General features: G+C 44.0%; 1 protein-coding gene across 3 annotated transcripts in view; it reads left to right on the top strand.

Moving 5' to 3' along the window:
* ADGRL1 (adhesion G protein-coupled receptor L1) overlaps positions 1 to 12,637 on the top strand; it is a 486,786-nt gene that overhangs the window by 424,089 nt on the left and 50,060 nt on the right. For all 3 annotated transcript variants that reach the window (XM_063931701.1, XM_063931699.1, XM_063931700.1), the window contains 3 exons: positions 6,429 to 6,612; positions 8,696 to 8,818; positions 11,243 to 11,448. In XM_063931701.1, the coding sequence (XP_063787771.1) occupies positions 6,429 to 6,612; positions 8,696 to 8,818; positions 11,243 to 11,448 (513 nt within the window). The remainder of the gene's footprint in view (positions 1 to 6,428; positions 6,613 to 8,695; positions 8,819 to 11,242; positions 11,449 to 12,637) is intronic.

The raw sequence follows: 12,637 nt of genomic DNA, 5'->3' as shown, positions 1-12,637 counted from the left end.
GTATGTCTGTGTCACAGGTGCTGGTATGGATACTTATATACTGTGTGTATGTCTGTGTCACATGTGCTAGTATGGATAGTTATATACTGTGTATTAGTCTTGTGTCACAGGCGGCGGTATGGATAGTTATATACTGTGTGTATTTCTGTGTCACAGGTGGCGCTATGGATAGTTATATACTGTGTGTATGTCTGTGTCACAGGCGGCGGTATGGATTATTATTTACTGTATGTATGTCTGTGTCACAGGTGCTGGTATGGATACTTATATACTGTGTGTATGTCTGTGTCACATGTGCTAGTATGGATAGTTATATACTGTGTATTAGTCTTGTGTCACAGGCGGCGGTATGGATAGTTATATACTGTGTGTATTTCTGTGTCACAGGTGGCGCTATGGATAGTTATATACTGTGTGTATGTCTGTGTCACAGGAGCTGGTATAGATAGTTATATACGGTGTGTATGTCTGTGTCGGGTGTGGTTCATCAAATCGACAGTGTCTAGGTCGACAATGTTTAGGTCGACCACTATAGGTCGACAGTCACTAGGTCGACATGGATGGAAGGTCGACAGGGTTTCTAGGTCGACATGTGCTAGGTCGACAGGTCTAAAGGTCGACATGAGGATTTTTTTTTTGTGTCGTTTTCTTCGTAGAGTGAATACTGTGTGTATGTCTGTGTCACAGGTGGTGGTATGGATAGTTATATACTGTGTGTATGTCTTTGTCACAGGAGGCGGTATGGAAAGTTATATACTGTGTGTATGTCTGTGTCACAGGCGCTGGTGTGGATAGTTATATACTGTGTGTATGTCTGTGTCACAGGCGCTGGTATGGATAGTTATATACTGTGTATATGTCTGTCTGTGTCACATGTGCTAGTATGGATAGTTATATACTGTGTGTATGTCTGTGTCACAGGCGCTGGTATGGATAGTTATATACTGTGTGTATGTCTGTGTCACATGTGCTGGTATGGATAGTTATATACTGTGTGTATGTCTGTGTCACAGGCGCTGGTATGGATAGTTATATACTGTGTGTATGTCTGTGACACATGTGCTGGTATGGATAGTTATATACTGTGTGTATGTCTGTGTCACAGCAGGCGGTATGGATAGTTATATACTGTGTGTATGTCTGTGTTACAGGCGCTGGTATGGATAGTAATATACTGTGTATATGTCTGTGACACAGGCGCTGGTATGGATAGTTATATACTGTGTGTATGTCTGTGTCACAGGTGCTGGTATGGATAGTTATGTACTTTGTGTATGTCTGTGTCACAGGCGCTGGTATCGATAGTTATATACTGTGTATTAGTCTGTGTCACAGGCGGCGGTATGGATAGTTATATACTGTGTGTATGTCTGTGTCACAGGCGCTGGTATGGATAGTTATGTACTTTGTGTATGTCTGTGTCACAGGCGCTGGTATCGATAGTTATATACTGTGTGTATGTCTGTGTCACAGGCGCTGGTATGGATAGTTATATACTGTGTATTAGTCTGTGTCACAGGCGGCGGTATGGATAGTTATATACTGTGTGTATTTCTGTGTCACAGGCGGCGGTATGGATTATTATATACTGTGTGTATGTCTGTGTCACAGGTGCTGGTATGGATACTTATATACTGTGTGTATGTCTGTGTCACATGTGCTAGTATGGATAGTTATATACTGTGTATTAGTCTTGTGTCACAGGCGGCGGTATGGATAGTTATATACTGTGTGTATTTCTGTGTCACAGGTGGCGCTATGGATAGTTATATACTGTGTGTATGTCTGTGTCACAGGAGCTGGTATAGATAGTTATATACGGTGTGTATGTCTGTGTCGGGTGTGGTTCATCAAATCGACAGTGTCTAGGTCGACAATGTTTAGGTCGACCACTATAGGTCGACAGTCACTAGGTCGACATGGATGGAAGGTCGACAGGGTTTCTAGGTCGACATGTGCTAGGTCGACAGGTCTAAAGGTCGACATGAGGATTTTTTTTTTTTGTGTCGTTTTCTTCGTAGAGTGAATACTGTGTGTATGTCTGTGTCACAGGTGGTGGTATGGATAGTTATATACTGTGTGTATGTCTGTGTCACAGGAGGCGGTATGGAAAGTTATATACTGTGTGTATGTCTGTGTCACAGGCGCTGGTGTGGATAGTTATATACTGTGTGTATGTCTGTGTCACAGGCGCTGGTATGGATAGTTATATACTGTGTATATGTCTGTCTGTGTCACATGTGCTAGTATGGATAGTTATATACTGTGTGTATGTCTGTGTCACAGGCGCTGGTATGGATAGTTATATACTGTGTGTATGTCTGTGTCACATGTGCTGGTATGGATAGTTATATACTGTGTGTATGTCTGTGTCACAGGCGCTGGTATGGATAGTTATATACTGTGTGTATGTCTGTGACACATGTGCTGGTATGGATAGTTATATACTGTGTGTATGTCTGTGTCACAGCAGGCGGTATGGATAGTTATATACTGTGTGTATGTCTGTGTTACAGGCGCTGGTATGGATAGTAATATACTGTGTATATGTCTGTGTCACAGGCGCTGGTATGGATAGTTATATACTGTGTGTATGTCTATGTCACAGGCGGCGGTATGGATTTTTATATACTGTATGTATGTCTGTGTCACAGGTGCTGGTATGGATACTTATATACTGTGCGTATGTCTGTGTCACAGGCGCTGGTATGGATAGTTATATACTGTGTGTATGTCTGTGTCACAGGTGGCTTTGTGGATAGTTATATAATGTGTGTATGTCTGTGTCACAGGTGGTGGTATGGATAGTTATATACTGTGTGTATGTCTGTGTCACAGGTGGCGGTATGGATAGTTATATACTGTGTGTATGTCTGTGTCACAGGCGCTGGTATGGATAGTTATATACTGTGTGTATGTCTGTGTCACAGGCGGCGCTGTGGATAGTTATATACTCTGTGTATGTCTGTGTCACAAGCGGCAGTATGGATAGTTATATACTGTGTGTATGTCTGTGTCACAGGCGCTGGTATGGATAGTTATATACTGTGTGTATGTCTGTGTCACATGTGCTAGTATGGATAGTTATATACTGTGTATATGTCTGTGTCACAGGCGGTGGTATGGATAGTTATATACTGTGTGTATGTCTGTGTCACAGGTGGCGCTATGGATAGTTATATACTGTGTGTATGTCTGTGTCATAGGCGCTGGTATGGATAGTTATATACTGTGTGTATGTCTGTGTCGCAGGCGCTGGTATGGATAGTTATATACTGTGTGTATGTCTGGGTTACAGGCACTGGTATGGATAGTTATATACTGTGTGTATGTTTGTGTCACAGGCGGCTTTGTGGATAGTTATATAATGTGTGTATGTCTGTGTCACAGGTGGTGGTATGGATAGTTATATACTGTGTGTATGTCTATGTCACATGTGCTATTATGGATAGTTATATACTGTGTATATGTCTGTGTCACAGGCGGCGGTATGGATAGTTATACACTGTGTGTATGTCTGTGTCACAGGCGGCGGTATGGATTATTATATACTGTATGTATGTCTGTGTCACAGGTGCTGGTATGGATACTTATATACTGTGTGTATGTCTGTGTCACAGGTGGCGGTATGGATAGTTATATACTGTGTGTTTGTCTGTGTCACAGGTGGCGCTATGGATAGTTATATACTGTTTGTATGTCTGTGTCACAGGCACTGGTATGGATAGTTATATACTGTATGTATGTCTGTGTCACAGACGCTGGTATGGATAGTTATATACTGTGTGTATGTCTGTGTCACAGGCGGCGGTATGGATAGTTATATACTGTATGTATGTCTGTGTCACAGGCATCGGTATGGATAGTTAGATACTGTGTGTATGTCTGTGTCACAGGCGCTGGTATGGATAGTTATATACTGTGTGTATGTCTGTGTCACAGGCGCTGGTATGGATAGTTATATACTGTATGTATGTCTGTGTCACAGACGCTGGTATGGATAGTTATATACTGTGTGTATGTCTGTGTCACAGGCGGCGGTATGGATAGTTATATACTGTGTGTATGTCTGTGTCACAGGCGGCGGTATGGATAGTTATATACTGTGTGTATGTCTGTGTCACAGGCGGCGGTATGGATTATTATATACTGTGTGTATGTCTGTGTCACAAGCGGTGGTACGGATAGTTATATACTGTGTGTATGTCTGTGTCACAGGCGCTGGTATGGATAGTTATATACTGTGTGTATGTCTGTGTCACATGTGCTAGTATGGATAGTTATATACTGTGTATATGTCTGTGTCACAGGCATCGGTATGGATAGTTAGATACTGTGTGTATGTCTGTGTCACAGGTGGCGGTATGGATAGTTATATACTGTGTGTATGTCTGTGTCACAGGCAGTGCTATGGATAGCTATATACTGTGTGTATGTCTGTGTCACAGGCGCTGGTATGGATAGTTATACTGTATACTGTGTGTATATCTGTGTCACAGGCGCTGGTATGGATAGTTATATACTGTATGTATGTCTGTGTCACAGGCATCGGTATGGATAGTTAGATACTGTGTGTATGTCTGTGTCACAGGTGGCGGTATGGATAGTTATATACTGTTTGTATGTCTGTGTCACAGGCACTGGTATGGATAGTTATATACTGTATGTATGTCTGTGTCACAGACGCTGGTATGGATAGTTATATACTGTGTGTATGTCTGTGTCACAGGCGGCGGTATGGATAGTTATATACTGTATGTATGTCTGTGTCACAGGCATCGGTATGGATAGTTAGATACTGTGTGTATGTCTGTGTCACAGGCGCTGGTATGGATAGTTATATACTGTGTGTATGTCTGTGTCACAGGCGCTGGTATGGATAGTTATATACTGTATGTATGTCTGTGTCACAGACGCTGGTATGGATAGTTATATACTGTGTGTATGTCTGTGTCACAGGCGGCGGTATGGATAGTTATATACTGTGTGTATGTCTGTGTCACAGGCGGCGGTATGGATAGTTATATACTGTGTGTATGTCTGTGTCACAGGCGGCGGTATGGATAGTTATATACTGTGTGTATGTCTGTGTCACAGGCGGCGGTATGGATTATTATATACTGTGTGTATGTCTGTGTCACAAGCGGTGGTACGGATAGTTATATACTGTGTGTATGTCTGTGTCACATGTGCTAGTATGGATAGTTATATACTGTGTATATGTCTGTGTCACAGGCGCTGGTATGGATAGTTATATACTGTGTGTATGTCTGTGTCACATGTGCTAGTATGGATAGTTATATACTGTGTATATGTCTGTGTCACAGGCATCGGTATGGATAGTTAGATACTGTGTGTATGTCTGTGTCACAGGTGGCGGTATGGATAGTTATATACTGTGTGTATGTCTGTGTCACAGGCAGTGCTATGGATAGCTATATACTGTGTGTATGTCTGTGTCACAGGCGCTGGTATGGATAGTTATACTGTATACTGTGTGTATATCTGTGTCACAGGCGCTGGTATGGATAGTTATATACTGTGTGTATGTCTGTGTCACAGGAGGCAGTATGAATAGTTATATACTGTATGTATGTCTGTGTCACAGGTGCTGGTATGGATACTTATATACTGTGTGTATGTCTGTGTCACAGGCGCTGGTATGGATAGTTATATACTGTGTGTATGTCTGTGTCACAGGCGGCGGTATGGATAGTTATATACTGTGTATATGTCTGTGTCACAGGCAGTGCTATGGATAGCTATATACTGTGTGTATGTCTGTGTCACAGGCGCTGGTATGGATAGTTATGTACTGTGGGTTTGTCTGTGTCACATGTGCTGGTATGGATAGTTATATACTGTGTGTATGTCTGGGTTACAGGCACTGGTATGGATAGTTATATACTGTGTGTATCTGTGTCACAGGTGGTGGTATGGATAGTTATATTCTGTGTGTATGTCTGTGTCACAGACGCTGGTATAGATAGTTATATACTGTGTGCATGTCTGTGTCACAGGCGCTGGTATGGATAGTTATAAACTATATTGTATGTTGCACAGTGGTTAGCATTACTATCTTACAGCACTGGGTTCATGTGTTGGATTACATACAGAACCTATCTGTGTGGAGTTTATATGTTATACCCAAGATTGTGTGGATTTCCTTCCACAAAGACATCGATAACTGGCATCTGTTCAAATTAACCCTCGTTTGTAGTAGGGAATATTGATTGTAATTTCCCCTGGGACAGGAACTGATGTGAGTGATTAAATATTCTCTCTGTAAAGCACTTTGTAATATGCAGGTACTATATAAATAGCTGTTAATAAATATTTTAACTGATGTAGGTGATGGTATAGATGTATTTTATGTATCATAGGCAATAGTATGGTGAGTTATATTCTGTGCATATTGTGTGTCCCAGGCGGTGGTGGAGACAGTGGATAACCTCTTACGCCCAGAAGCCCTACCCTCCTGGAGAGACATGAATGTCACAGAGCAGGAACACGCTGCCACCATGTTACTGGACATACTGGAGGAAGGGGCCTTCCTAGTGGCCGATAATGTGAAGGAGCCAGCGCGCTTCCAGACAGCCAAGCCCAATGTCGGTGAGGCAATATAGGGCGTTGCTATGGCTGAATCCTGTCAGAGATTTAAATAAAAATACTTATGTTCTAGATGTAAAGGGCTACTGCAGAGTCAGATGGGTCTGTGTACCGATGCCAATGCATATAGTGCAGATGCAGATGTAACCATTTGGTGTATCGCTGTCCTATTCTGAGTTGTACGGAACGCAGAATGATCTGTCTTACGTGGGAAAGAGCATTTCGGAGTCACAACAATGAAAGAGCACAGAACCGCCCTGACCATGCAAGCGTGCTGAACCAACCTGACAATGTGAGGGCGCAGAACCGCCCTGTGAATGCGAGCGCGTGCATCCGCCCTGAGAATGCGAGCATGCGCAACCGCCCTGAGAATGCTAGTGCGCGCAACCACCCTGACTATGCGAGTGCGCGGAACTGACCTGGACAATGCGAGCGCGCAGAACCACCCTGAGAATGCGACTGCTCGGATCCGCCCTGACAATGTGAGCGAACGCAACCGCCCTGACTATGCAAGTGTGCGACACTGACCTGGACAATGTGAGCGCGCAGAACCACCCTGACAACGCGAGTGCTCGAAACTGCCCTGACAATGCGAGCGAACGGAACCACCCTGACTATGCAAGTGTGCGAAACCGACCCGGACAATGCGAGCTTGCAGAATCACCCTGACAATGCAAGTGCTCTGAACCACCTAGACTATGCAAGTGGGCGGACCTGTCCTGACAGTGCAAGCTCGTAAAACCGCCTTGACAGTGCCAGTGCTCAGAACTGCCCTGACACTGCGAGCTCACGGAAGCACCCTGGAAATGCGTGTGCATGGAACCGCCCTGACAATGTGCGCACTCAAAATTTCCCTGACAATGCGAGTGCACAGAACCGCCCTGACTTGTGAGTTCAGAATGGTGTGTACAGGGAAGGAAAGCCTGTCTCCAACAGATCTCTAGCACCAAGCCAATGCCTGCTGCAAGTGCAGATACTAATATTGAGGATTGTGGTAGCTGCGTAAAGTCAGTGGGTGTCATGGCTTTCCGTCTGCAGGTTCGCGAACCCCCCTCCCCCAACCGCATTAACCCTACTTATTGGCACATTAGCATAGTGTAGTAAATCTGGCTTCCATGGCTGCCCGCAACTACTGCACAGCCACTTTGTGTGGCCCCAAAGGGTCTAATTTTGTTGTGATCGCCTTGTCTCGCCTCACCCTGTACAATGCAGGGTAACTGCCAGCGGTATAGTATGATTCTAATTGTAAAGCGCTAAGGAATATGCTGCGCTATATAAAAACTCAATAAATAATAAATTCACGTGCACTTACATTTGCATGAGGATGCCTCTTTGGCACAAATTGTGGAGATACATATTCCTTTAATGTGAAAAAAGCTTGGAATTTATTTAACTTTTTGACCTATTTTATAACTTTTTCTGTAACAAGTTAATGATCAGTGGTGATAGATAATCAACCTTGTTACTAGAGAAAAGGAATGATTGATGGAGGACTGATAGGCTTAACAGGGCTAATATCCTGTTTAACAATACAATATCACAGAACTCAATACCGCCCCCTGGTGATCTGACTGTGAATGGCAGCCTATGGTCACTTCTCAAGCCCATTACTGCAATTCCCATAGAAGATGAGAAACGGGCAGCCACACATGACTACTACAAGAACTTTGTATTCAGGTCATGTGGTGCCTGAGCTCTTGTGCTCACATAGTCACAGCTGTATGCGTCTCATGGGCTCCAGGTGACAGTGTGCATGCCAGAATAAGTAACTATGCATGACACACAGTGCTGTGGATATTTTAAAGCCCTGCATTTGATCACTGCCATCTTCTCTTCACTCATTTTAACTTTCTAAAATATTGTTTGCATCTTATTGTGTTTCCATGTATACGAGTCGTACATTTTACAGTGTTCAGTCAGGCGATAGAACTGTACCATTATATTTGTTTTTGTAGGTAATGCACCTACCTTGGCACCCTTCCTTCTCAGCCATTACCTTACTATGCATTGCCCCCCAACCGTTTTATTTTGTACACTCACTTACCCTTCTCTAATTCTCCGTCTGACTCTCCATCTCCTCTCTCAGTATTGGAGGTATCTGTGGTGAACACTGAAGGCCCAGTATCCGAGCTGATCTTCCCCCAGGATAATCACAGCGTCAGCTCCATCCAGCTGTCTGCCAATTCCATCAAGCAGAACAGTCGTAATGGTGAGATGTCACTTTACTTATGGTGGGTTCTACATACCTGTCTCTGGGTGTCTCTGCTGAAGGTGTGTAGAGATCTCTTTTATCACATACATTATTATTGTGTGGTGACATCCTATGGGGGGATGGAGTCGGCAGCCCGGCGCTTGGAATGCCAGCGGGTAGAATGCCGACAGTGGCATCCCAACGAGCAGGATCCTGACACCTGGAAGGTAAGTAGGCTAACCCTCCCTTCCTACCCCTCTAGTCCTCCCTTCCGCAGCCTGACCCTAACTGTCCCCCCTCTGCAGCCTAACCCTGACTCTCCCCTGTGGTGTCTAAATCCTAACCCCCCCCCGCAGCCTAAACCTAACCTTCCCACCCCTGCAGGCTAACCCTACCCCACTTCCCCCCGATTCTAATTAGCCCCAGCATACTTATGTTCGGGATGCCTGCAGTCAGTATTCCGGCACCGGCATGTTGATCCATGTCGAAATCCTTGCGTCGGTATTCTGACTGCCGGCTTCCCGAATGCCGACATCCTGACCGGATCCCCCTATGGGCTTCTAAAGTTTGTTAAATAGCCTCAGAAGGCTACACATGCTGGGACATAGGTCTGCCACTTGTATCTACCACAGTACAGTAACAGGTCCTTCACATGTCTTGCTCATACCGTCCAGGCAATAGCTAAACATCCTAATTGATTGACAAAATGATAGGAGCAGATATCCATGGACTGTGGGCCTAATTCAGCATGGATCGCTAAGCTAAGAAATTGCAGTTGTCTGCGAGTAGAAAGGCGTCGCCTGACAGAAAATACGCCCCATGGAAATTTGCGAATGCATCGCAGATCGCTATCCATTCGCAGATGCATACGCACTTTCCGGAACATCGAAGAGTCTTTGCCGTCTGAACAACTGTGAGTAGGTCTGAGGCTGCCAGTAATCTGCGACTGAGACAGGCTGGAAGTGGTCTGCGCTGACGGCAGAAACCCTCCCAAAAATGCCTGGACACGCCTGCGTTTTTCTGACACACCCAGAAAACGGCAGGTCTTTGCCCAGAAACGCCGGCTTCCTGTCAGTCAAACAGTGGCTTCATTGCGTTTACAATCTGTACACGTTTTCTGTCGCTTTTACATGCACAGTTGTTCGATAATCGCTCGATTTGCAAAATTCTCTAATTAGCGATCCATACTGAATTAAGCCCTGTGTACTGTCCATGTTGTGGAACCGCTGGAAAAAGAATGTTTTATGGGGGAAGATATCCTGATTGCTGGAGGTGTTGTAAACCAGGGTGGCCAACCTGGTTCTCATGGATCTCTAACAGTGCATGTTTTCTAGACCACCCAGCTGGTGCACAGGTGTTGTCATAACTGTCACATTTGAAAAGATGCACTGTGTTACTTCCTGACACACTGGTGGTCATTCCGAGTTGATCGCTCGTTATTTTTTTTTCCGCAACGGAGCGATTAGTCGCTAATGCGCATGCGCAATGTCCGCAGTGTGACTGCGCCAAGTAAATTTGCCCTTAAGTTAAGTATTTTACTCACGGCATTACGAGGTTTTTTCTTCGTTCTGGTGATCGTAATGTGATTGACAGGAAGTGGGTGTTTCTGGGCGGAAACTGGCCGTTTTATGGGTGTGTGCGAAAAAACGCTGCCGTTTCTGGGAAAAACGCGGGAGTGTCTGAAGAAACGGGGGAGTGTCTGGCCGAACGCTGGGTGTGTTTGTGACGTCAAACCAGGAACGAAACTGACTGAACTGATCGCAGTGGCAGAGTAAGTCTCGAGCTACTCAGAAACTGCTAAGAACTGTCTAGTCGCAATTTTGAGAATCTTTCGTTCGCAATTTTGCTAAGCTAAGATTCACTCCCAGTAGGCGGCGGCTTAGCGTGTGCAATGCTGCTAAAAGCAGCTTGCGAGCGAACAACTCGGAATGAGGGCCACTGTACAGATCCCCAGGTGATCTGGAAAACATGAACTGTTAGGAGTCATTAATGAATGGTTTGTCCACCCTTGTTGTAGACAACCTGCATAATTCCATTACTCTGTAGCATATGTCTTATATAATCATGTAAGGTGTCAGTCACACAATTAACTTCTTAAACATGTGTTCTACTGGTTCCACTTGATTGTATTTGTCCTTTACACAGTTCTCTTGGGAAACATGTTAAATTCCTCCATGTACAGTATTGTCCTTAACTTGCAGCCACCATACAAGTCTCCTCCTGTATTATTCTAGCAACATGTATCATTTTACAGCCTTCCTTTCCCTTATTACAGAAGTAATTTCCAATAATTATTTTAAAATGGAGTACGCGGTATAGATAAGGAATAGATAAGGTATAGATAAGGAAGAACATTTTTAGATATATGTTGAAACATTGAGCGCACTTGTACTTGTACATGTAATACCTGACACCTCTGGCTTCCTCTTTTCCCCCTTGCAGGAGTTGTGAAGGTGGTCTTTATCCTGTACAATAACCTGGGTCTCTTTCTGTCCACGGAGAACTCCACTGTACGCTTTGGGGGAGAAAGCAGCTCCACAGGACACTCACTGGTGGTGAACTCACAGATTATTGCAGCCTCCATAAATAAAGAATCAAGCAGAGTTTTCCTTATGGATCCCGTCATATTCACGCTGCCACATCTACAGGTGAAGGCAAAGAGACAGTCAGACCTAGATCCTTCTTATAGGACTGTGATATGACAAAACGTTAGTGGAGTTGGCCTTCCATAGTATGACAGATACAGGACGAACAGAGTACAGTGTATTTGTTGAAGACTAAAACTAATAACAAATAAATAAATGAGTTAATCATATACCAAAAACAAGGGTTAATGTAGAATACAAGATAGAACATTAGTTGGTTTCATAAATCATCTGTAAGAAGATCAGAGTGCAAATAATGGAATGATTAGACCTTTCATGGAGAGAGTGCGATGGACAGGAGGAGGACTGACATTGGGTGAAAAACACAGAGTGTAGGGGTGGTAGATCAGATGATACTTGATGAGGGGAATAGTGTGTAGGAGCAAATATACCATATTATGGATATAGGCTTCAGTAGGTATTGTATGTTGTGAAGAGCAGAGTGGGCACAGTAGGTCTTACAGAATAAGAAGACCAGAGGGCACAGTACTGTAGATCTTGCAGAGTGAATAGAGAAGTGTGCAGTGAACAGGTGTGGTTCAATAGATCTACAGTAGAAAGATAGTCAGTAGGTCGACCCCAAATGGTCAACATGCACAACATTGACAGGATCAAAAGCTCTACAGGGTCAAAATGGAAAAAATAAACAGTAGAAATGGTCAACAGGGCCAAAGGAACAATGTAAAAATGGTCGACACACTTTTTTTGTGTCATTTGGTATGTTTCACCATATCTGTGCCAAATTAGGGGAAACGTGTACCCTCGCAGGCTCGCTTCGCTGGCCATGCTTAGGGCAAAGTGCCTCGCTTGACTACCGCTGCGCTCAGCACATGTTACTATTCCCAATTGTAATCCACGGATGGTAAATAATGAAAGAGTTGAAAAAAATGTAAAAAACACTTGTGTCGAGCACATGTGTGTCGACCATTGTCATTTCGACCTTTTGAACCTGTCAACCTGAAGTACTCTCTACCTTTTGACCTGTCGACCTTTTTAATGTCAGCCATTTTAGGGTCGACCAGTTGGCTGTCTATCTTTTTACTATAGATCTATCAACCGGATAACATAGTGTACTATGGGTGGAGTAGATCATGTAATGCTAGAACAACATCTGTGATGGATGCATTGATTTTTCATGATAAGAGGAGCAAATATTGGTGTTAGCTGAGTACATTATCCAGGGTGTGGTGAT

Source organism: Pseudophryne corroboree, chromosome 6 (assembly GCF_028390025.1).
Source record: "Pseudophryne corroboree isolate aPseCor3 chromosome 6, aPseCor3.hap2, whole genome shotgun sequence".
In the NCBI taxonomy this organism is placed as follows: domain Eukaryota; kingdom Metazoa; phylum Chordata; class Amphibia; order Anura; family Myobatrachidae; genus Pseudophryne; species Pseudophryne corroboree.
Note: the sequence above shows the minus strand (reverse complement) of the source record. Positions and strands in the feature narration are given on the sequence as shown.